General features: G+C 49.7%; 1 protein-coding gene across 1 annotated transcript; it reads right to left on the reverse strand.

Moving 5' to 3' along the window:
* Positions 1-19,457: 19,457 nt before the first annotated feature.
* On the reverse strand, positions 19,458-20,513 carry LOC128993168 (uracil-DNA glycosylase-like). Its single transcript, XM_054416930.1, has one exon. The coding sequence runs from the start codon at positions 20,511-20,513 to the stop codon at positions 19,458-19,460; it is 1,056 nt and encodes a 351-aa protein (XP_054272905.1).
* Positions 20,514-23,900: the final 3,387 nt, after the last annotated feature.

The raw sequence follows: 23,900 nt of genomic DNA on the forward strand, positions 1-23,900 counted from the left end.
TACACTAAATGAAGCATGTCATCTATTAAAAGAAACCTTTGAAGATTTATCGTGTTGGCCCTCGGGACTCCGTTTTGTTTTTTATTTTAGCTTGAGATCGGTATCTCGATGTATCTCTAGTTCTAAAAGAGAGGAAATACGTTTTAGCGACTCGACCGGTAATGTTTGTATATCAAAATCAAAGTTCGGGCTCCCGACTATTTCAAACACAAAACGTGACCCCGACTGATTTGATAAAGATAAGAGATTTTGATTTTGTGTCTCTCGTGCCAGTCGGGTTCTCGATTTGTGTTTGAAATAGTCGGGAGCCCGATCTAAAAGATAACTCCAGCGACTTGACCAGTAGTGTTTGTGTATCAAAATCAAAGTTCGGGCTCCCGACTGTTTCAAACACAAATCGTGACCCCGACTGATTTGATAAAGATAAGAGATTTTAATTTTGTGTCTCTCGTGTCAGTCGGGGTCTATATTTGTGTTTGATATGGTCGGGAGCCCGAACTTTAATTTTGATAACTCTTAATTTATCTCCAAGCTACCGACCGCTTTACATGAGATTTACACAGAACCCCTCACACTTTAATTTTTTTGGTCGGATAGTCGGGGGTCGGATAATTGAGGTTTTTAGAAACTGAAAACTAGTGAGTGAAAATCCACTCGGCCGGTCTGGATAAAATCTTTTAATCGCGAAACTTGGTTAGAACCCCCACCCACCCACCATCTACTTCTAATCTCCTATATATATATATATATATATGTATACTTGTTGAGAAAAGCTTAAGTCAATCGTTTAAGATGGGAACTAGAAAACTTGCCTTACACTTGCCACTAAACAAGTGTTTTTAGTTTGCCATGGCAAGCTTTTGGCAAGTCTTTGGCAAGTTTTGTTCTCAAGTTAATTTTCACATCTGGCGAAAGAGAGAGAGAGAGAGAGAGAGAGAGAGAGAGAGAGAGAGAGAGAGAGAGAGAGAGAGAGAGAGAGAGAGAGAGAGAGAGAGAGAGAGAGAGAGAGTGAAAATCTTTCAGGCCGGTCCGGACAAAACTTTTAAAACACGAAACTAGATTAGTAACCCCCTCCCCCTCCCTTCTACTACCTCCTTTCGATCTCCTCTATATATACACCCCCTATATAACATTGGCTCCGCACCGGCCCCTCTTCACTTGCTCCTTTATTAAGGAGCCAATATAATGGGTAAGGAGCAAATGAGTCGCGCGCGAAGGATAACCTACCTATATACGATTTCGAGGGTGTCGTTGAGGAAATTTTGTCGTCTGTCCGAAAATCATGCCTCCTGATTGGCCGAAAATCTAGGCGGGAAAAATACTGCGATTCTATTGGCCGGTGGATTTGTGGTGGGGGAAAACCACGCCCAAAAGTGGTGGGGGAAATGCTCATTCCATTACAGGGCGTTGGGGACGGTGGTCGTGTTAAAATAAGATGAATATTCTACACAACAAACGAAAACATGTAAAAGCGTTTCACCGAACGGTGGCAAACATAGTTTTTCCAGATGGTGATCAAGATACGCAAGGAAATCCGTCATAGCAGTCATAACGACTATCAATAACTTAAGGATCGTTTGAATTCGGGTCGGAACCTCTATTGGCAAAAAAACCATACAGAATACTGTTAAGAAACTAGATTAGCATGCCAACTGAGGGGGGTAAAACATCATCCAGCTGCTTCGGATTCCTCGGACAGAACTCGACAGACCCAGCCCCCCAGACGTGGTCCTGATTTGCGTACGACTTGGAACTATTTCAAAAACTCTTGCAAGAAGTGTGTTTATCATTTGTGATCCAAGTGGAAAAAAACACTGAACGCAATGCTGCTCTAGTTTGCATATCGGACAAGATATATACCTGTTCGAGTTGTTGCACTCGAACAGCTATACGGGAAGCGTGGATAAAAAATTATCACGTTGTTTACAATTGTTTTTGGCGGTTCACACTTCCCGTATAGCTGTTCTCGAGCAGCATAACGCGCAACATTAAACCCGAAAAATCTTTCCCGTATAGGTTCAGAAAGCGACACTTGAACAGCTATACGAACCAAATTTTTCACGTGTGATAAAAGTAGTTAGGAGCTAGGGTTCGGGTAGAACAGAAAAAGGAGATTCATAAGTGGATCTGATTTATTTATTAAATTGGTACTGAAGGTTGTTATCTCCTACAGTTAGAGGAAATGGCACTGTCGACATACATTTTGATGTGTTCCGCTAGAGCTCAGTACCTATTGTGGACGGCTCTGGCGTAACGATCTCCCTCCGTCATCAGTCTGTAATAGAACATTTTCGCGTAAGTCCCCCTTTCTTCGTCGTTGGTGCGAAAGTCCAGACACTCGGTGCGGCACAGATCCAGTACCCAATCGTTTATCAAGTTCTTGATCACGGCAAACACGTCCACGACCATGTCGTTTCGTAGACTCTGCGGTCTGTGTATGTACCCTCTGGCCATCATGTCACCTTCGATTTTGATGACCGGCCACAAGGCTATGGGATCGCCGAATCGGCACTGTCGGTCGTGTCTGAGCTCTGTGGCGTCCAACAGCTTCGCCTCCTCACGCCGGTTCTCGAGGGGAAAAGTTCTTCGTATGAAATAAAAGTCGTTGTTGGTATTCGATGTCCCTTCGCCGTCGTACACGATCCGATCGTGTACGTTCTTCATCACGTGACGTATTACGTCCACACTTTCCAAGTTGTTGCCAGCCCGCGACATCATCTCGATAGCCTCAAATACGGCCGTGGAAACGGCCTCTTCGACAGAGGCAGACGGTACATGTACGGCCGGATGTCCTTTCAACAACTTCTTGTCGTCACTGTACTTAATGGCGTATTTGTTTTGGCCTGCGATGAAGCACGAGTCCACGTGCTTGACCCTCAGCCGCAGCAATGACTGAGAACCGGATGGATCGTACGCGCCGCCACCACCACCACCAACACCTTTCTTGTTGTTTCCGGCGATCAGAGACGTGACTGTGGCCGAAAAAGCTCTCTGGATCTCTGCCGACAGATCTTCCACCACTCCTCTGGAAGATTGTACCAGACCACCGTCCGTCTGCGTGCGTAACACTCTGACCTGTCGCGCCAGGTTGTCTAGCGTTTGCGAGACGACCGTTCGACAGAGGGACGTGACGGCAGCCAAACAGTGGACTGCAAAAAGATCGCTTCTCGTCTGACCCATGCAGCCGACACACCTGTTGGCCAGCTGTTTGAAAAAGTGCGCGGCGATTGTCTTGTTCGCTCTCCTCTTCAGGACCAGCGACGTGAAGAGTCTGCCCGCGTACCCCCTGTAAACCGTGGGAACGAGTGACACGACGACAAACTCGTCTTCCGGTCTCCGTCTGTCGGCCGTAAAGGGCAAGACGAAACACCAACGACTGAGCTGGAACCTCTCTCGTCCGTCTGCGGACGCCATGGTGTTTTCTAGGTGTTTTTCCACTCTCGAGAATTCCGCTTTGCGCACGATCGCCGTGGTCTCCGGCGATATGTTGAAGGTGTCGACGATCGCCGGATAGGCTGACTCGATATCGAACTCTACGATTTCCCTCTCGTCACGAGCGTAGTGTATTCCGAGTTCGTGTGTGGCGTGAGGCGCAGGCACCAGTTTGTCGTCTTCGAAATTCTCATTTTTCAATACCGTGTGCAAGTCGGTGCCGTGAGTGGTGGAATTCGTGTACACGGACTCGTTGGTGAGTGTCCGAAGGAACTGGTAGTTGGTGACTGGGTCAAAACGCATATTCTTACCGTCCGTCCGTGCGGCCCCGTACAGGTCCAACACGCCCAGGTACATTTCACCGGCCATGCGACACGCCAGTTCGGCGACTCGTTCCTTTTTGAAACTCAACAGCATGTCACCTACGCGTTTCTGTCGCGACACCACGATGTCGTGCGAAATACCCGCGATGCCGTCGGCACTGGCATACGTGACGGCATCCCGGGCGTTTCGCTTGTAACAGGCGGCGAATGCCGACACGCTGCTGTCCAGATCCGTGACCAATTTGGAACAGTCCAGCGCAATGGAGTTGGAGAACATATCGACAATGTCGGCGTGGTTGGCGGACGTACGTTTGGCCCCTTCTACGCGTGACTGCAAAGATATCTTTCCGCTCGTGACCCCTTTGGCCATCAACTCGTTGAGAACGAACCGGCTGTACGATAGGTCCTCTCGTTCCGAGTCCATCACCAGGCGTACGTAGGTGTTGACGTCCTTTTTCCACAAGCACATTTTAGCATCATCGGTCATTTTCAAATAGGCGGCGGTGATGTTTTCAAATGTCTGGCACACGGACGTGCGCACCACGTGTGTGTCGCTATCTTCAGCAGTGAGTCCTGAGTTTATCATGTCGGCCAACTGGTCGGCGACACTGTCGGACCACACGTAGTACACGTGAAACAGAACAGCACGCCGTTCGAACTCCGTGCACGCGCTGATACAGAAGAAATCTCTTTCCTGGCGCACATAGACCGCCGGCAACAATTGCAGCTGTAGACCGCCGTTCTGGTCGCTGTGAAACGTAGGATTTCGATAGAAACTCTTGACGTCGTGCACGGTCAACGGGCTCACACTGCTCCTGATCTCTACGATTGGCGTGTGCGGCTGCCGCTTCTGGCCCTTGGATCTGACGTAGAAAATTGGACCGTTATCTCGACGTCCTTTGGTTTGGTGTGGCTTCGAGTCTCCCTCGGTTTGGTGTGGTTTCGAGTCGATTAAGTGGAAGTTCACGCGAAAAATGCCATTGTCATCGGCGTCGATGGTGTGTTTAGTGTCGTTCTCACTCAACGATTTCTCCAATTCCAGAGCGTGTCTGAACAGTGGTTCTAGGTATCTGGTGACCGTTGTTATACAACAGTTCGAACTGCGATTGATCGCGTACAGGTCCGAATTGGTCGCGGCGTTGTCGCTGAGAAAGTCGAGTGCCTTCGTCCGTTTTCTCATCGATAAGTACGTCAAGCGCACCAAACGCCCTATCCTCATCGGTGGTGTGGGGAAGGTTTCGGCAAACGCCGACTGCATCGAACCGGCGTGTTCAAACCGCAGGAAACAGTCGGTCACCGACTCGGGTGGGCAGTCGATAGTGTTCAACAGGTCGCTGACCAACAGTTTGTTTTCTCTAAACACAGTTTCCGTATCCCGTACATCAGCCTTTTGTTCACCGTCAGCATTGGGCGTGTAACGCGTGTAAGGTGTTTTCTCGTACATCAGGATGAAAAACAACGGAGGTATGTAATTCATGATCGGTTGTTCGTACAGAGTGTTGTGTGACAGTATTGTACGATTCAACACAACCTTAGTGTCCGTGTTCGTGTGAGTCGTGTAGGTCCGCAATACAATTCCGTTCTTTACGATACGGCACCTCCCACCAAGCCGGTCGTCCTTGATATATGCAGATGAAGATGACGACGATGACGTAGAACGAGTGGTCTCGGAGCGGTGTGACGACCTGCGGGGCCGCCCCCTCTCGTCGTTGTTCACATGACTCATGATGTCGGGATGAATTGGACATCCGGTGGTCGAGTAGGTTCGACACGGTCGACGGATAACCGTTGACATACACACACACCCTGTTCTGTACATATATATATAACTGGACCGAGCTAGTTCCGCTGTCTCATTCCGGCGGGCGAGATGTACCTACCACTGAACCTAGACTTGCCAGAGTGCCCTCGGTACAACAGCCGCGATGGCGGATTCTTCAGAGCCGCTATCTTCGCATTCCGATACCACAAGAACCTGGTGATAAACCCGGACACGTTTCTGCAATCGCTGCTGACCCAAGCCGGCGCTTTAATAGTGAACAACCCGGAACTCTACAGAACGGAGCTGGTGAACCACAACGGCCAGAAGCAGTTGGAGTCGAACGACTCTAAAAGCATGTGGGCGGATTTCGTGAGGAATATCGAAATCATAAACGAACCCTTCAGGAGTCTTTTGAATCTGAGGTTTTCCACCACCACTGACAGAATCGTGACCGCCAGACACTGTCTGGTGGCAGCGATCTTCTCCCCCTTCTACAGATACATTTGCACGGAATGCGGTGTTCGAGGTATCAGAGTGGAAGGCACCGTAGAAGATTGGCAGCTACTAAGAGATTCCCTAGACGCACTCGCCTTTCTCAGCAAGATACGAGATAACGGCGACGAACCCAATCCGGTACTCGAGTGGATATCCGACGTGAAAGGTATTGTTGACCGCTGCAAGGACGTGTTGCTCTCCGATGGAGACCGGGAATGGTGGGATAGTTTCGTCACAGAGCACAAACAATCAGGTACATTTTTGATCAACGGCCATGTGACCAAGATGATGGTGATCGACAGCAAGGGCGAGTTGATGCGCAGGGGTAGGAAGAATATTCCCATCCACGACATACCCACCGAACAGATGCGCGTGAGCGTAGAGTTTCCATCTGAGACGCGTGTTTACGTGGTGGGAAATTTCTTCACCATGTCAGACGACGGCCAGGAGTGTGTGGCGGTTCCGGACTACAGGCCAGCGGACTACTATTTGGATCAGTTGGAGATTCCGAGTATTTCGCAATTACCACCGAAAATCAGAACTGAATAAAAAGATTCTTTTCATATGGTATGAAAATAAAAGACCACGTAATAAAATTGCCTTGTGTACATGAGTTTTGTATTTTATTTCCTGTTGCTAGTTTGAGATATTTACCACCTGTCATTTCCCACTTGTTCAATTAAATCCCACTCTGTTAATAAAATCCAACGTGAGATTGGTTTTGTTTGCCGTTAAAGAGTCTGAAAACGATTTAGGCTGTTCTTGGTTGGATCCATAGATTTTAACAGAGCAACGGTCGCACCGTTGACTATAATATGACATAAAATATGAACCGGTCAATAGAAGTCGTGCTGGCTTAGTGGTAAAGTCTTCGCTTTCTAAATAGTGATAGGGAAATGAAAATTCCATCAAGGTAGCACGACTTCCTTTTGCAAACATTTTTATTTGATTAATAGTTTAATTAATTTAGTTCAATGGTTTACAAACAGATGGAACACGAGTACAGTAAATAGTAAACATTAGTATTGAACAACCAGGAGGGGGGGGGGACAGCTGGTCTGGTGGTTAGAGCGCAGGGGTTTGGTCATAGAGGTCACTGGTTCAAATCCTGCCATATCACAAATGGATTTTATTCAAGTGTTAATACCACAACCCCTAGGTCTAGCCAGAAGTAATGTGAAAAACAATCCCGGGCATATGCCTAGCGACCTACGACTAAAGCATATCAGCCAACCATGGGACAAGCCACTTTAAGCAGGTTTTACTTTTTTTAATACGGTAAAACCACACTAGCTTGATTATTTGTGGACTTATAGGTTGTCAAGTTATCTAGAACATTGAAATCTTTAATGGGTTTTAATAAATTCAATGAAACAAAATGAGAATTTATTTAGAAAAGGACATCACGACTAGGGAGGATATAAATATTTATTTTGACCTATACAGAAATATCTAACCGAATCTTCACTGCTCGTCGAATCGTCAGGCTCGACGCGTAGATAAAACTTACGTAGACAAAGATTCGTAACACTCGGACTGTGATGACATTCACAGTGCTGCGGCAGGCGGGATGGATGTAGTGGCCATGTACGATTACTATTTCTATCACAGACCGTTTCGGCGGATGCCCAACTCGAGCTGTAGTTTTGAAATCTGCCGGAACAGTATCGTTTATCGCCGTGTTCAACTAGACGAAACGGCGAATGACAACGGTGTGTACACCGACGTCCTAGAGTACATGCAGTACAACGTGTCTGGCGAAACTGGCCTGCCTTCGTACTACTCATGTTGTATAAACTACGACGGTGGCCACGTGTGCAACGCAATTCCCATAATGATCGGTTCCCGGTTGGAGAGGAATCTGATCGAGAGTCTCTGCAAGGACCTGGGGCTGCCTTTCGACACTCTGTACGACGAGACGTACCTGCACCAGGTGTATGCGGGCGCGTTTCTAGTGAACGGCGCGTTCTACTACTCCGTGTTCAGAGAGTCGAACAACAACAAAATCTGTCACAACACAAAGAGCAAGAGTCTCGGAGAAGAGACGGTCGCCTATTTCTACGACACCACCCTGAACAGGGGAATTAAACTGTTCACGGTGAAAAATGGTCAGCTGCGTGTCAACGATCGCGACGGCAACGAAATTTCAAACGTGACCGAAGAGACGTTGGCCCAGCTGTACGCCGAGTGTCTACAGCGGCCGGAACACTACACGTTGGATGTGAGTGCGGTGGCTGGATTTTTCGCCGCCGTCAAACGGTCAGGATTCACCGGTATCGACAGTTTTAAAAACAAAATCTACACCAATTACAGCATCGGACTGAACACGAGTCTGGACAAACTGCTGCCGCTGGCGGCGTCTCACCCGACGTGGAACACGTCGCTGATGATGGGAAAGGTGAACGTGGGCATATCCCAGCGGTTGTCATATCTGAAGAGCAAAAGCGAAGTGAAAAAACAGAACGAACAGAAGATGAGGATGAGTTCGGGAGGGACGTCCACCGGTTATCTGGTCGAGTCGCAACGGAGACGTAACACGCGAAAAGTGAAAAAGAAATGCGACGGTGAAACGGCAGCGGGAGTACGCGAATCGGCCAAAACCGAGGTGGCGGACGGTACCACTCTTCTTGGAAGTAATGAGATAAAAACCAGCGGGTTGATTGACAATTTCGAAAACCGCGACAAGAACGGGCCCAGTCTGTTCAACCAGGTGACGGTGCCCTATCTGCCGTTCGTACGGTTGTTGTCGGCAACTGTACAAAAACTTCAAGTAGAACACGTGCACGCGGAATCATCCAAGACGGTGCCGAGTGATGCCGCCGGTTTTGTCTGCATGAAGTACGTGGGCAACATCAGCACGGCCGGCAAGAACATGCTCTTTACGGAACGCGTGCGCGTGTCCTACGGTCACGTCCAAGAGACCATCAGGCTTATAGAAGACGGTCTCAGTTTGAGAACCGACAACGACCTGGTCACGACGAGTGCGGGTGGGATGCGTGTGGTGATTAACAACGCAGTGACCATATACAGCCTGTGTGACAGACGACGTCTGTTGGACTTCATGGTGTGGATGAAGTGTACCGTCTGCCCGGTCGTTTGGATCAAACCCGTTGGTGACGACTACGTGTGTGTGGACTTTTTCGAAGGCGTGCCATTCCTGAAATACGAAAGCAACGAACATATGTACGACGTGATCGGTGATCGGCTAGTTTCCGACACGGGTCGAAGGTGCCTGAGCCAGAGCCGGTCTATGTGTTTCACGAGGAGTGAAATAGAACTGATTCGGACAGAAACAAAAGGAACAGAGGACTATGGTAGGAGGATGAGGAGGAGGAGGAGGAGGAGGAAGATGAAGAACGAAGAAACGGAAACAGATACGGACGCGGCGAATAATCAGTTCTTGGTTGCTATGTTCGAGTCGAATGCTGGACACCGGCGACACCACCATCACTGTACCATGTCCGCGTTGGCTAGACAACTGGACCAGTATACGGAACACACATCGCCTTCGAAGCGGAGCGTTTCCGTGAATGCGAGAAAGTCGGCGTGTGTGAACGTATACTTCCAAAAGGCAGCGGCGCTGATACGAGGGTTCAACATTTTCACCGATCCAGAGGGTTACGAAAGGAGAATGGCAGAGCGAGCGAGTGCCGAACATGGCACACCTGTCAGAGTGACTCTGGAACAGTTCCGATTCATGCGTGAAGACGACGAAAACTGTCCTCAACCGCAGTTCGACGAAGATCGCCGAAATGGTCCACCACTTTCCGCCTGCGATGTTTACGCTCTGCGTAATTTCTACATGCTTCGCACGATTTTTGCCGACATCAACGGTCACAACGTGGAGGACGCCAATGTGATCGACGAATCGGTGGACCTGTGTCTGCGGTTCAGTTACAGCTTTTCACTCACGTTCCTTGACAAAACGGCCAGAGGTGTCGACGTGTTAGTACCGCGGCCAAGTGAAAGTGTGGTAGTGTGCGACTGGAACGACAAAGGCGAACCGCTGGCCGTGATGTTCATGATCTGCACTATACGGTGTACGGCCCTGTGCACATCCGACGCCGCCCTACAGGGTCTCTACTTTCCACCATTTCGAAAAGTTTCGGTGGTGAAAAGCAGTGACGGAAACTACCACGTTTACCTCTTGCGAAACGACGCCGTACTGCTGCGAGCGATCAAGAGGTACAGAGAAGAGAAGACGGGGGGAAATCGAACCGGTGGCTGTGACCCGTACGGCACCGTGAGGGAAATCAACCCGTACGACGTACTCGACTCTCTACAGACGAAGGTGTCCCGATTCGCCGTTTTTCCGGCGGGTAGTGACGGCGGCGGTGGCAGGGTGGTGACGGTTGATTTCAGAGCACACGGTTCTGTTGACAAGTACGACGGAATTAAAGTGGTGAACAGCTTCGGCCAGAAGGGTCTGGCGTTGATCAAGGACCTGCGTCCGTATGTGCAAGAGGAAAGTGGTGGTGATGGTGTACCTGTCCAACTGGTGATGAACGTCTGTTCGTTCGTATCACGCCAGCCGATCGGCCAGTACCTGCAGATGAGGAAAAACCTCTATTCGGTGATGAAAAGTGCGGCCGGTGAAGATTGCGTTACCGGTTACAGCGCTGTGTTTTTCACCGAAACCGAGCCGACAACGAAGACGTGTCTAGTGCGACTGGACGAGATGATGAGATCGGTCATAATAACGATCGGTCTGACGTCCTTCCAAAATGTCAAAGCGTCACTGGACAACATATACAACCCAAGTGGTCTGTTGTACCCGCCGCAGTGCAGACAGATTCTAGGTCTCTACAGGTGTTACGGTGTGGCCTACAACTTCGTGGGTGACGACTACGAGCCTTATTCGACCAGAGCGGAGGTGCAAGCAATATTCGACTTGTTCGAAAAGTGTTCGGAAGAACTGAAGAGGACCACAAACAAAAAGCGTCGTGCAATCGAACCTACAACTAGCGGGGGTATTGGAACGAGTAAAAAGGACGGAGAAAATTTGGAAACCAACACCGTTGGTACGATGAATAAGAAAGATGGTAAACGCACACGTGACCGGAATTGTGATGATAGACCGTGTAAAAAGAGTAAATAATACCTGTTTGACATACGACTGGTTTGTATTTTTCAATTCATTCATTTCATCACCCCCCCCCCTCTCATTCTCTCTCTCTCTCTCTCTCTCTCTCTATCCTACAAATGATGATAACTGTAAATCTATGCTAAGAATAAACCATGAAAAATGTACTGTGTGTGTTCGTGCCAGGAGTGAAGGGCACGGAACTGTGGTGCAAACGGTGTGGCAAGAGGTCGTGGCCTCCGCAGTTCCTGGAAAACCCGATCGAACTGTCGGCAAGAATAGCGGTGAAAGGGAAGTTTTCCACACGCGTCGAAGACACGTTGACCGCCGGTGAGTACGAGTGTCTGAGAAGTCACGAGAAAACACCGACCCGTGTAATTGGCCGCGTGAAAACTGCCTGGGGTCTGTACAACCGTGAGGCGTATTCGAATTTCCTAAGGCGTTTGCAAAAGACAGCAGTACGAGTGCGTCAGAAACATGGCGTCAACGTGCACACGGTGACGTTTCCATACGACTGGACGCGTAGTAACATCGAATCGGCGCACCGGTTATTTGACATGTTAGTTGGCGCCAGTGGCGGCTGCGACGAGATCGTCCTCATAGCGCACAGTATGGGTGGACTGGTCTGTCGATACCTATTGGAAAGCCTCCTACCAGAGGCTCAGCGAGAGGCGTTGTCTTTGAAAATAGTCCTATTCTACGGTCTCGGAGTGCCTCACTATGGCTGTGTGAAATCGTTACACAACCTCGTCGACCCTAACGGTGGTGCGTTCGCAGAACTGTGTCGCAGCCTGCCGAGCGTTTTTGAGATGATATCTTTCAGTGATCTCGATCGGCAGATCGAAGGACTATTGAACGACGGGGCCGTCGAAAGCGGAGTGACACGCCGCAGAAGCGACATTTTCCTTCACGACGATGGGGCAGAATTGATATTTGATCCAAAGTTTTGGCGTGTGGATGGTAGAGGTGACAGTCCCCACGTCGCGGAGGACAGCGATCGCCAAACACGGCTGATCGCCGCGTTGGTTTCCCGGTTTCCGATACTGGAAAACCACCGTGATGATTTGGTACGAGCGTGGCGCTTCCACGAGTCGTTGAACACCGGTGTGAAACCAGCGGGTTGTGCCTACGTGCTGGTGAACGCGACCGGGGTGACCAGCCCTTCGGGAATAGACTCGTCGGGTCATTTGGAGATGCGTTGCACGAAAGGTGACGGCACGGTTTGTTCCGTCGTCAACGGAGAACGATCTGGCGGACTGAAAGATCGATTCAGGCGTCTCACCGGCCGGGGTAAAAAAATCAACGAACGACTGGCGGAAAAGTCTGAACCCGTTTACAAACACAACGTTCACCTCTCCATGCTGGACAACGTGGACTTGATCACACCTTTTGCACATTTCGTAGTTTCCGACGAGCGCACCGGTCGAAACGCGGTCAACACTCTGTGGAATATCGTGAGAACTGACAGACGCAAGAACGAGCGGTTCGACCGACTGGCTGTCGGTTCGTTCCTTCTTGGGGAACACACGGTCGACTCGGGCCCGTTTCGTTTTAAAACATTCAATTTCTCCGTACACGGCCGTCGGATTTGTGTCGTCTGTGTGTTACTCTCCGAGGACTTTCACTTGAGAAAAGAAGTCACCGTCACATTGGTACTCGAAAACTTCACCACCGATGAAATCAAAGAGCGGAGAAAGCACCGAGTGGTTCGTATCACACTTCGTCTCGAAGCGGATCGCGGTCGGTCGTGGGAAGGTCTCCGTGTCGTTTTACCAGGCGTCTACAGACCAGTTTCCGTCATCGTTCCTGCCAACCTCCCAGTTTTGGGTCCAATTCGACAGACGACAACAACACACTCGACGACGAACACGGAACGTGACGAGACAGACCATTGAGGTATAAAGCTAATTCATTAATCGTCTGTCGTCCCTCCAGAGAAATGGGCATTAAGAATTTTCAAACCTTTGTGGATGTCGTGTTTGGGAAGCGATGTTTCAAAGAGTTCGCCGTCAACGACGTCTGCTACAACATCAAAGATTTTTCACATTACAAAATTACAAAGACAGCGACTCCGGACGATCGTGACAACACCTACGGTCGCTGTGGCATTTACATCGACTTGTCGTCGTACATGTACGGCAGGATGTTGAAGTCCATTGAAAATACCGATATGTACACCAAGTTTACTTCTTCTGTGGAAAACACAAGCGACAACGTCAAACCCGTCGTCTGCGAGTTGGACGCGAATACAATAGACAGAGTAGTTGGCGAGTGCGTGGAATCGTTGTTGAACGCACTAGAGCCAATGCTACTCAAAGCGTACCGCGTATACCTGGCCTACGACACCGTCCAACCAAAAGCCAAGTTTTTCGAACAGAGCCGGCGACGGAGGCGGAGTATTTTCCATCTGTCGGCCGACTCAAGAAGGGTGTGTTTTGAAAACATCGCAAAGAGGGTGAAGGAACGAATCTCCAACATTCACATGTGTGCTCTCGCGCGGTACGACCGTAGGCCCGACAGTAGCGCGGAGGCCGCTATCCGGTCGAAACTGTTCTCCTCGATCCCTGCCGATTCCACTATGGGTGAAGGAGAATGGAAGTGTTTCTACCAAATATACCAGGACATATGTGATGGTGTTGTGGACGTTTGTTACGTTTTCGGCCGAGACTGGGATATCGGTCTGGCCATGACTATGTATCAGCACCCTAAATCGCCCGACGCCATCAAGTACGTGTACGGACCGAACGACCTCTTCGAACACGACCGGCCGTTGGACAAGAAGGCGCGCATGCTGCATTTCATCTGTCTGTCGCTGTTCGGCAACGACTACATCGGCGGGTTGGTGAATCTCAGTCGCTGCAACGTCATTCTAATGAAATACGAAATGGACGATATGTACAGTGGTGACGCCGGTCCGGCCACGTCTCTACAAGTGGAATACCTGAGTGATCTATTTTTCAGCCACGAAACGTTGACCGATCCGTGGGAAGAGCGAAACAACGACGACGGTGGAAAACGGGAACACATCAGCCGGGCGTTTGCAGCGGTGGTTTCGCGTCTGTTGGCGGTGGTGTACGGAGACGTGCGGGGTTCCTTCCGTCCTCATAGAGTGGAAGACGTACTCCATTACGCCGCACTGGGTCCATTTCCCACCTTTCTAGAAGGGGGGGCGGAGAACGCTTCAGAAATACGTAAACTACTGGCTGCAAAACGGATCGCAAACGAACTGAACACAACCGAGGACTATGACGAGGATTTTGAGCACGCACCGGAAAGTGCTAGACTGGTCTGCAGAGACGCGAATGACAATCAGATTACGCGCACGCTGCAACAGTGTATGGACTTGTTCGCCACAAGCATGCTGTGGTATCTGTCCTACGCTACATTCTACTTCCGATCACCAACCGGACGCGAGATGATGGGGACGGCCAGACGAGACGAAGACGTACCAATGCTTGCCGGCATGAACATGGGAGTCGATGGCGCGTTTCGTTTCAACGACGAGCGTCTGTCCAACAGGTTCGATCTGTGCAAACTGTTGGAGTTGAAAAAAATACTACGATTCGCCAACTGTTGTAGGATGTACTGGATTATAGAGAGTGCTTTCGCCAGGGCGTTGAATTCAAAATAAAAAAAATCTGTAATCTCAGGTTTCTTTTCAATTCATTCCATCTGCCCCCCCCCCCTCTCTCTCTCTCTCTCTCTCTCTCTCTCTCTGTGTGTGTGTGTGTGTGTGTGTGTGTGTATGTGTGTGTGTGTGTGTGTGTGTGTGTGCGTGTGTGTGTGTGTGTGTGCGTTTGGTCGTTATAAAGTTGTTATTCTTTAATTCTCGTACAACTAAGCCTTATAGATCATGTTGAAATTCGCAAAAGGACCGTCAATACTCATGACAAAAGATGTTTTGTTTACAATTGGTACATAGTAGTCATTGAACAACACGACGGCCAGCTCGTTTCGTTTATTTAGATGTAGTGAGTTTATGTAGTTTTCCACTTGTATATTACCTATTTGGTTGATAAAGTACTCAAGAAAAAACTGCGGTTCGCTCAGTCTCGGGTTCATCAGTTCGCTGCGAACGGCGGGCGTCTCGGCGGTGTTCCTCAGGTAGTTCGTCAGAGTGGTATATTCGACCAGATTGTACAGTTTCAGGTCCGAGTTGGCGGTGTAAGTCTCATATCTTCTCACTCGGTCCAACGCCAACGCATAATAGGCCGCATTCAGTACGACACGTAGTCGATCGGTTTCTGGTCTCGCCCACACGATCTGTAAGACCCTCTCAAAAACAGTCGGATCGCCGTCGAATGAGTTTAAAATTGTTTCTGAGTCCACAACAGGCAGAGACGGAGGTCTTGTGTCGTTAGAGACCAACACCGCCACCGCTTTCAAGTCTTCGTGCTCCTTTGCCAACGCCTTCATACGATCGACGGTTTCCTTGTATTGTTGTAAAAGGTAAATAATTTTGTTTTTCAGTGCTGTACCAAAACGCTGCGAAAAGAATTCTATCAATGTGTCGGGTTGTACTATTTCAGTGGGGAACCTTTGTAGACCCAACAACCCCACTAAATCCTCGTAAGCGCTTTCTGCTACATGCACTAGGTCAAAAACTACATTATTGGAGAACACCACCGTCCTGTTCAGACATTCGATCTGTGAAGACTGGCCCTGAACAATCTGTTCGGCGTACGAGATCTTGTTGTTGAGATCCTCGATACGCGACAACTGGTCTCCAGTCAGTGAACCGCTGCTTCTGATATGCAATAGGTATTTCGCCAAGCTACCGTACTCGCTGTTCAATTCAATATTGTGCTGGAGCAAATACGCCCCTAACCGCAAAGTGGCTTCCATATTGTTCGGGTCTATGAAGAAGGCATGCAGTGAATCGAGATCGGCTCTGAGCGACTTGATCGCTTTTTCGAATTCGGCTTCCCTGTGCTCCAACACCGCGCTGCACTGTCGTTTGACATCCTCCATGTTGGCGTTAACCACGGTGTTCGTGTACTCGTCATGAGATTCAGTTTCGTATTCCATAGCACCACTGGAACCGTCATCACCGGAAACGTGATCTTGGTCCAACGTGTGATCTTTGCTCGCTAACTGGCGTTTCAGCTCAGCGTTCTCTCGCTCCAACATGTGATAGTCTAGTTGCAGTTTTGACAGTCTTCCGTCCTGATCACTCGCACCGCTCGCGTTATGTGACATCAACGACCGACAAAGTTCGATAGTTTCTGTGTTCTCTTTCTGCGTCCGCGTTATGGTGTGTTTAACGTGATCTGCGATTTCATGGCGTATAACGTCGTAGTCCGCTCTCAGTTTACCGATCTCAGCCTCCATGTACTCGTTCATATCGGCACGGAGTCTCCTCATGCCCTCGTCGCCCTCCTTTGTCTGGTCGTCCACACGTTTTGTCAGTTCGCGCAAGAGATTGCATTCACTTTCGCGCTCTTTCAACCGCAACGCGTTCGTATCGCACTCCACTCGCTGTCTCAATGCCGCCGACTGTTGTTTCAGAATCTGCTCCTTGAGCCGAAATACCTCTTGTCGCAAACGGTCGGTGTCGTCGGGCGCCGAAGCTATGATCTTTCCCGCCGTTTCCAATTTCCTGGTGACATCGCCGAGACGGGACTGTAGTTCGGCTGACCGTTCTTTCGACTTTTCCAACGCGTTTGTCAACGACTCTTGGATCGCGCGCACGTTCTGTATGTAATCGTCGCGTATGCTGTGCGCCAGATCGGGTTGTTTCAAATCTATCGAGTCTAAGAGGCGCACGGCCGTCTCGACGACACTGTCGCGTTCCGCTTTGAAATTGAACCGGACATTCGGTAACGTTGCCGTACGGATCGAGGTGGTCAGCGGCCGGTTCACATCAATCGTGCGCGTGGCAAGCTCCTCACGCAAGGCCGTCAGGTCTGTGCACAGGATCCCACCAGTCTGGTCACACAGGTCGGGCACTCTGTTGTACAGAGAAGCGCGATAAACATGGTGCATGTGATTGTAGTGGTTCACCATGAGTGGTGTGACTATAAACGCCAGTCTCGGTGGTTTGCCCGTATCACCCGAACGTGTTTTCTCATACTCGTCGAGGGCGTTGAAAAACGTCAAGTTTTTCTTCTGAAGATTGTAAAGCAGCCTGTACGACGATTCGATCAGTGTCGCGTCTTTTTCGGACAGCGACACGTTCCGATTACCTCCCGACATGGTTACGAATACTTAGCAGATGACTGGTCCATTTTTTTTTCAATTTTACCCACTTCGATCTGGCATACCATCTGTTTTGTCGTGGTAAGAAGATTTAAATCAAATGCTCCAACGATTTGAAACGTTTGAGCGCAAAAGCTTTTCTCTTGCCGACGCGAGCCGCTGTGTTTATTTCGACCACGTTCGCTTTCGCATCAAAATACCGTCTCGGCATAACACCGTAAGACGTCCCCGGATCTTTGTGTACCCACGTGAACAGCAAACGCTCCGTCTCGTCTGAGTACCGTACGCTGATTCCGTCATCGTCGATCGTGATTGTCACAATCGACTTTGGTGGTTTGTTCTTTTTGTCCTGTACTAACGTATCGGTTACCTGCAGCCTGTCGTTGACCACACCTCTGTATATCACCTCGTACTCACCAGAAGTGTCACACTCGTTTGAAAACAGACCGTGTATGTCACTGACAGAAGTGGTCCGTGTAAGAGTGTTTTTCGGACTTTCCGCCGTTGGCATGCTGCGATCACGACCCCCACCCGTGACTGTGTTCAATCCCAGACTGACGAGCGTCAGTAGGGACGGTGAACGCCTCTTCTTCTTCTTCAACGGCGTGTCCTCACTCACACTGTCCAGTCCGCGCCTGTCCAAACAGACGATGTTCAATCGGTCGGAACCGTGTGTGTTTCTGCCAATAGGTATTTCACAGTACTCTGTGGGCGCGCAATTGACTACGTACTCGTGCTCGCTGAACATACTGCCGACTGATGCACGTACGCCACGGTCGTGCCTGTCAAACAGTGGCGTGCCAGAGACGAGTCTCTCTTCCGATCGAACGGTCGGCATCAGTTGGACGAACAACGATCCACCGTGAGTTCTGAACACTACAACCTTGCTGTGTTTCTCAACGACCAACGGCAGGCTGGTCAAAGATCTGCTCGTACTGTCCTGATGTCGCTGCAACACGTGCAACGGCCTGCCGTCCGTGTCGTCCGACAAAACTGACGCGTCGTCCGGTCGTGATTGGACCCAGGCGTACAGGTTCTTAAGCTTGCCGGCGGACGCGAGTTTTTTCGAACTGACGATCTCGCCACACAGAAAGGGGAACCGCGTTTCCACGCCCGTGCCGCCTATAGCACCTTCGGCGTACGTGAACACCTCTTTCCCGGACATACTCTTGACAACGAATACATCACGAACGTCCACGCCGTTGCGCGATGGAACGTATTCGGAAAACCTCTTCCAAATGTAATCCCTGTACTGGAATTCACAATCGCATGACGGTTGTACGGGTTTGTGTGTCTTGCGGTTCGACTCGCCGTCAAATACGGAGTTTTCACCGCCCGAAACGGCCATCGACACCGACTGTTTAGTCTGATCCGACTGTATCTTGTAACAGGTTTTGATTGTTTTGTTCTCTCTATTTATCAAACCGGAACGTTGGGTTGTGGGATACAAACACTCTCACCCGGTATAACAGAATGGAGATTCGTTACCGGGCGCACTTATACTAAGTCGCCCACTGACGTCATGTCGAATGTGAAGTTCCTATTGTCAGAACGAGAGGCACTCTCACCACCCCCGGTGGTCACCGCTGTCGAGAAATTCGCGAGTCTGTTATCAAACACAGCCCGCAGATACGACGTTTTGTTCGGCAAACATGCTGAGATGTACTTGCGGGGTGAAAACGAAGGAAACAAACGGGCGTTGAGTCGTGCTTTTGTAGAAAGGACCATAGACGACGTCGTTTCAATACTGAGTGACGAATCGTTAAAACACGAGATTGCTGCTTTCGTGAGCGGTTCCACGGACCGAGTGGTTTCAAAGTGCGGAGACGACGGTACGGTGTCCGTGGAACATGTACCGAGATTACATTTCAGTTATGTGTACTGTGTCAACCTAGTGCCCGCAAAGTGGAGAAACGTCGTGTACAGCCTGGAAAGCGTTTTCTATCGCGACATGACACGGGTCTACGATCGCTACATGCTCGTGAAAACCGTCATGACAGACCTGTTCAAGAAAATCACCGACACCGTACTCACCGCCGTGTTCGGCTCGGGTTCCGACGCCGCACGGCGTGAGTGATATGCTAGAGATAAGGAAAACAACAAAAATAATGTGTACAGAAACTTTTTATTCGTCATGTAAAATAGATTTTTCCATTCAATAGACTCATTCGTTTGCTAACTTTTTGTATTCTCCGTGCGGCCGGTGGCGACATGACCAGGGCACCGGGGGGTGGCCCAGTGTTCGCAAAAACAAATTGGCGTCTTTGAAGTTGTCGTTTTCAAACCACCCGTAAGTGTTCGCCGACATTGGTGAAGGGTGGCAGTTGGTCAGACAGACGTGTGTGGAACGATCGATGAAGTCCATCGCGTCTCTGGCGTTCTTGCCCCACAACATGAAGATCCGTGCCGAACGTTTTAGTTCGTTGTCGTCCGTCGATTTGCGCCCCAACCACTGTAAAATACGATCGGTCACTCTGTCCCAGCCGATATTAGAGTGGGCGTTTGGAATCCCTTCGACGGTAGTGAGAGTCGTGTTTAACGGCAGCACTCCATTCTCCGTCCATGCGGTCAGATCACCTTGAAATCCGTTCTCGTCGAATCGCCGTGACTTGAATGCGCTGTCGGCCAATTTCATGATGTTCACCAGTGACGGCGGTAGGGGTTTTCCCAGGCGAGCGTATTCGGGATTGACGCTGAACGCCAACCCGTCGGCCATAGTCACCGTCGTGCCGTCGTGTTTCCTAAAAACCGTGTGATACGGGTCCTGTCCGACCACCACGACTCGCACCCCGTCGGGGTCCGGTATGGCTCTAGCCCATTTCCACATGTTCTCCATTGGTTGAGGGCATATCAGGCGCTTTTCCGCGCTCAGAGCCGCGTTTAGAGTGCTGGCCGTAGAGTCGCTGTTGGCACGCTCCTCGCCCCCGTCCATACCGGAGTTCTGGTCGAAAATCACTCTGAACCAGCGGTGAGGCAGCGATTCCAAACACAACGCTGTGTATTTAGACGTCATGTAGTGCCTGAACTCCTTTTCCGTCTTTCTTCCTAGACTCGACTTGACATGTGCCGACCTCATGTGGTCCGCCAACATTTCCTTTTCCGCGACAGACGTGTCTGTGTTGGCAGTCGCGGTCGATTTCGATGTCTTTACGACGTAACTATCCATAAACCGCTGCCTCTTGTTATCAGATGGTCCCGATTCGTCCTTTGTAACATTCATTTTTCTGTACTTCAATAATACAAGACTAGACACTGAACACAAACACACACTCGTGCGATCGAGACTGTGAAACTAACTACAGAGTGTGTGTTTGTTTGTGTGTGTGTGTGTCGGCTTAATTCTAAAAAATAATGGGGACGAGGATATATCGTCAACAAGGAATTCTGTAAAACACACTGAACCATATTCGAATAAAAATGTTTGAATTTTATTGATTGCTACAAACACCTTACAAGTGAATCGAACAAAAAATAAAGATTAATACATTTCAACTCTGTTTTTCACTCGCTTTTGAGTTTTGAGGATCGAGTTCGTCGAACTTGGTGATCTTATCGGTGAACGGCATCAGTTGTATGCCATGTCTGGTGTAGATTTGAAGTGAAAACGTCCCTTTTTCTTTAATCAGAACTCTGCACCTTATGTACGAGGACAAAAATATCGCATTTTGTGAGATTTCGGAATCGACCAGTTTTAAACAGCCGGTTTCCTCCTTGTCGTTTTTCTCCACGGTCAAATACGTCATTTTCGCCACTTCGGCACTCTTTCCACCCTTGCCACCACCACCACCACCACCACCGCTGGTGACGAGTATGTCAATGTTGCCTTTCTTGGTCAACGGTAAATTCACTTGACGTAAATAGTCGTGTAAAACCGGTTCACCGGAGTTCCGGTTCGAGTACATTTCCATATCTCGTAAGCCACCTTGTATCGGTGCCGGTTCCACTCGCTGTAGTCCACCACCAAACGGCGCCGCCGCTATGGCTTCTGGGTCTTTTACACCGCGTTTCGCCTTTTCAATCTCTTTGGAGACCAACGCGTAGAGTACTTCGTGCATGTCATCGAGTGTTTTATGCATGTAATCTCCGAAAAACTGGCTCAGACCCACCTCGACCGGCCTCTGTTGTCCCTGGCGATGTGTGAATCCAAAGAATATGAAACGAAAGGGGTTGTTGAACGACAGTTCGATGTAGTTCGATCCGTTTTTGGTGGTGGCCTCCATCGATCGGTAAGAGATCTTGTCCATCATGGTTCTTTTGTTCACCAAACACGATACCGGTTTCAGTTGGTTGATGTAATACGCGGGGCCGTTGCGGTAGTCCAACAAGCCTAACATGGTTTCCAACATGCGTGGTAGGTGGATGTGTGAGTTTTCATACCGGTCCGCTTCTAGTTTGCGCAGATCTTTCTTGTCGGTGAGCAGTTGTATGGTTAGCATAGAGTTGGTCGGAATCGACAACGACGATTTGTAACAAACGATGTGCACAAACGTGTTGAAAACGTTGGTCAGTACAAACTTGGCTCCTTCGTAATCCGGTAGCGGGCCACGAAGATCGACAACTTGATCTTTGTAAACAAATTGATCTATGGTCGGAGTTTTTTTTAGTTTTTCAATTATATCGTCTTGATGAGACATAATATCATCATCTTCGGTAAACAGCTTTCGTTTGACCTTTCTCACCTCATCGTTTGTTTCAACGTCGATGGCCGAGCGGCGCCGCTTGACCGGGGCCGCCATAACATTCGAGACACTAAATATTTCGTCCGAATCATCTTCGACCAGCTGACACTCGGTCAGTACGTCGTCGTCAAAGTGTACATGGCCGCCAGCAGCCGTCTCCGTGTTGGTTTCCGAAGTCATCGTGTTGTAGAAGTAGACGTGTGAGAAAGCTTCAGCAGAATACCACTCAATTGTAGGCGGCGGGGGATATAAAACCTCCGTGTCATGTAGAAAGCACGTAGAGCACAGGACGTCGACGTCAACATTCTGAACCCACTCCAACCCCCCCCCCCCCCTTCCACTCTCATTTACTTCCGAGTGGCAACTAAGGATTCACATCTTTTATGTAAGATATTTTTTCGTTCAGCGGATATGATCGTACCTCGTTGGTCCTTGCTTCACCTAAAAACACGTTATCTGCGTATTTTGGTACACGCTCGTCATTAGTGAGCCCGTCGTTATCGATACCCCATATTCGTATGTTGGTCGGTTTGACGATCTCGGTGACGCGTCGAAGAGCGGACAAGGCATCTTCCCGGCTGACATCTTCCGTCATGTTTGGCAACGTACGAATTATCATAGCACCCAGTGTGAGCCGGTTCACATCCAAATCGCGATGGTATTTCTCGTCAATCGCTTGGGCCATCGTAGTCTGTCCGGTACACTTGTGAAGTTCCCCCATTATCTGTATCGCGTTCATCAACCACTTCACGGCCAGATCCGAGTCCAACAGTTCATCTTCAACCGACGATATCGAGGCTCTCAAATACGTGCCGGCTGCATAATAATACTTGATGACGTTATCAGCTTCCAACGTCCGCAACCGGTTGTCCGACACGTCCAACGTCAATGCCATCAGCAGATTTCGTGGCAAAATGTAGTCCAGACGCAGGTAGAGTCTGCGAAAGTTCATCGGCGTCAGTAGTCTTTTGCACATGCGGACTTTACCCAACCGGTTCGTACAGATAGCATTGATCTCCCTCGGCATACCGTCCGCCATGCGCCGTCGCGCGTTCCCTACAACGGCGGACCGATCGAGGTTCGTGTGCATCGATTTGTCCGTGTATTTGGAAGGGTTTCTCAATCGACCCTTCGTCGCCCGTTCGCCATGATTCAGTCCACCTTCGGCCAGCCTCCTCTGTCGATCGGCGTTTCTACGTCGAATGCGACTGTTGTCTGTACCAGACGAAAAAGAAGATAGATTGTCGCCTCCTAGTATTCCGTCGTCGTCCGACCCCGAATCGATGCGATGTCGGGACGGTCCGCCTCCACCTCTGTTCTCACCCGGTGGTGATCGTGGTTGCGACCTGAGTGGCGTTAACGGTGGTATCACCAGACCCCGTCGACTACGTCGGTTGTCAGCGTCGCTAGCTGAATCCGTCGAACTTAATCCGGACGAACGAGACGAATTTCGCGAAACATATCTGTTCTCAACCGGTGGCGATCGCGATTGCGACCTGCGTGGTATCGGCGGTGGGTTAACCGAACCGCGTCGACTACGTCGGTTGTCAGCGTCGCTAGCTGAATCCGTCGGACTTAATCCGGACGAACGAGACGAATTTCGCGAAACATATCTGTTCTCAACCGGTGGCGATCGCGATTGCGACCTGCGTGGTATCGGCGGTGGGTTAACCGAACCGCGTTGACTACGTTGGTTGTCAGCGTCACTAGTGGAATTTCTCGAACGCGGTCTGGATAAACGAGACGAATTTCGCGAATTGCTTTTGGAACGCGGCAAACCTTTACCGGGTGATCGACGAAACGAGCTCGCAGATCTTCCTGCGGACGAGTCCGACTCGGATGACGACCCGTCGGACGGGTCTTTCAGATTCGACTGACTGTTCCACTCTTCTCTCCACGCCATGGCTTACAAATGACACACGAACATT

Source organism: Macrosteles quadrilineatus, unplaced genomic scaffold (assembly GCF_028750875.1).
Source record: "Macrosteles quadrilineatus isolate MER2022 unplaced genomic scaffold, UCM_ALF_1.0 Scaffold_4__1_contigs__length_99947679, whole genome shotgun sequence".
Classification (NCBI taxonomy): domain Eukaryota; kingdom Metazoa; phylum Arthropoda; class Insecta; order Hemiptera; family Cicadellidae; genus Macrosteles; species Macrosteles quadrilineatus.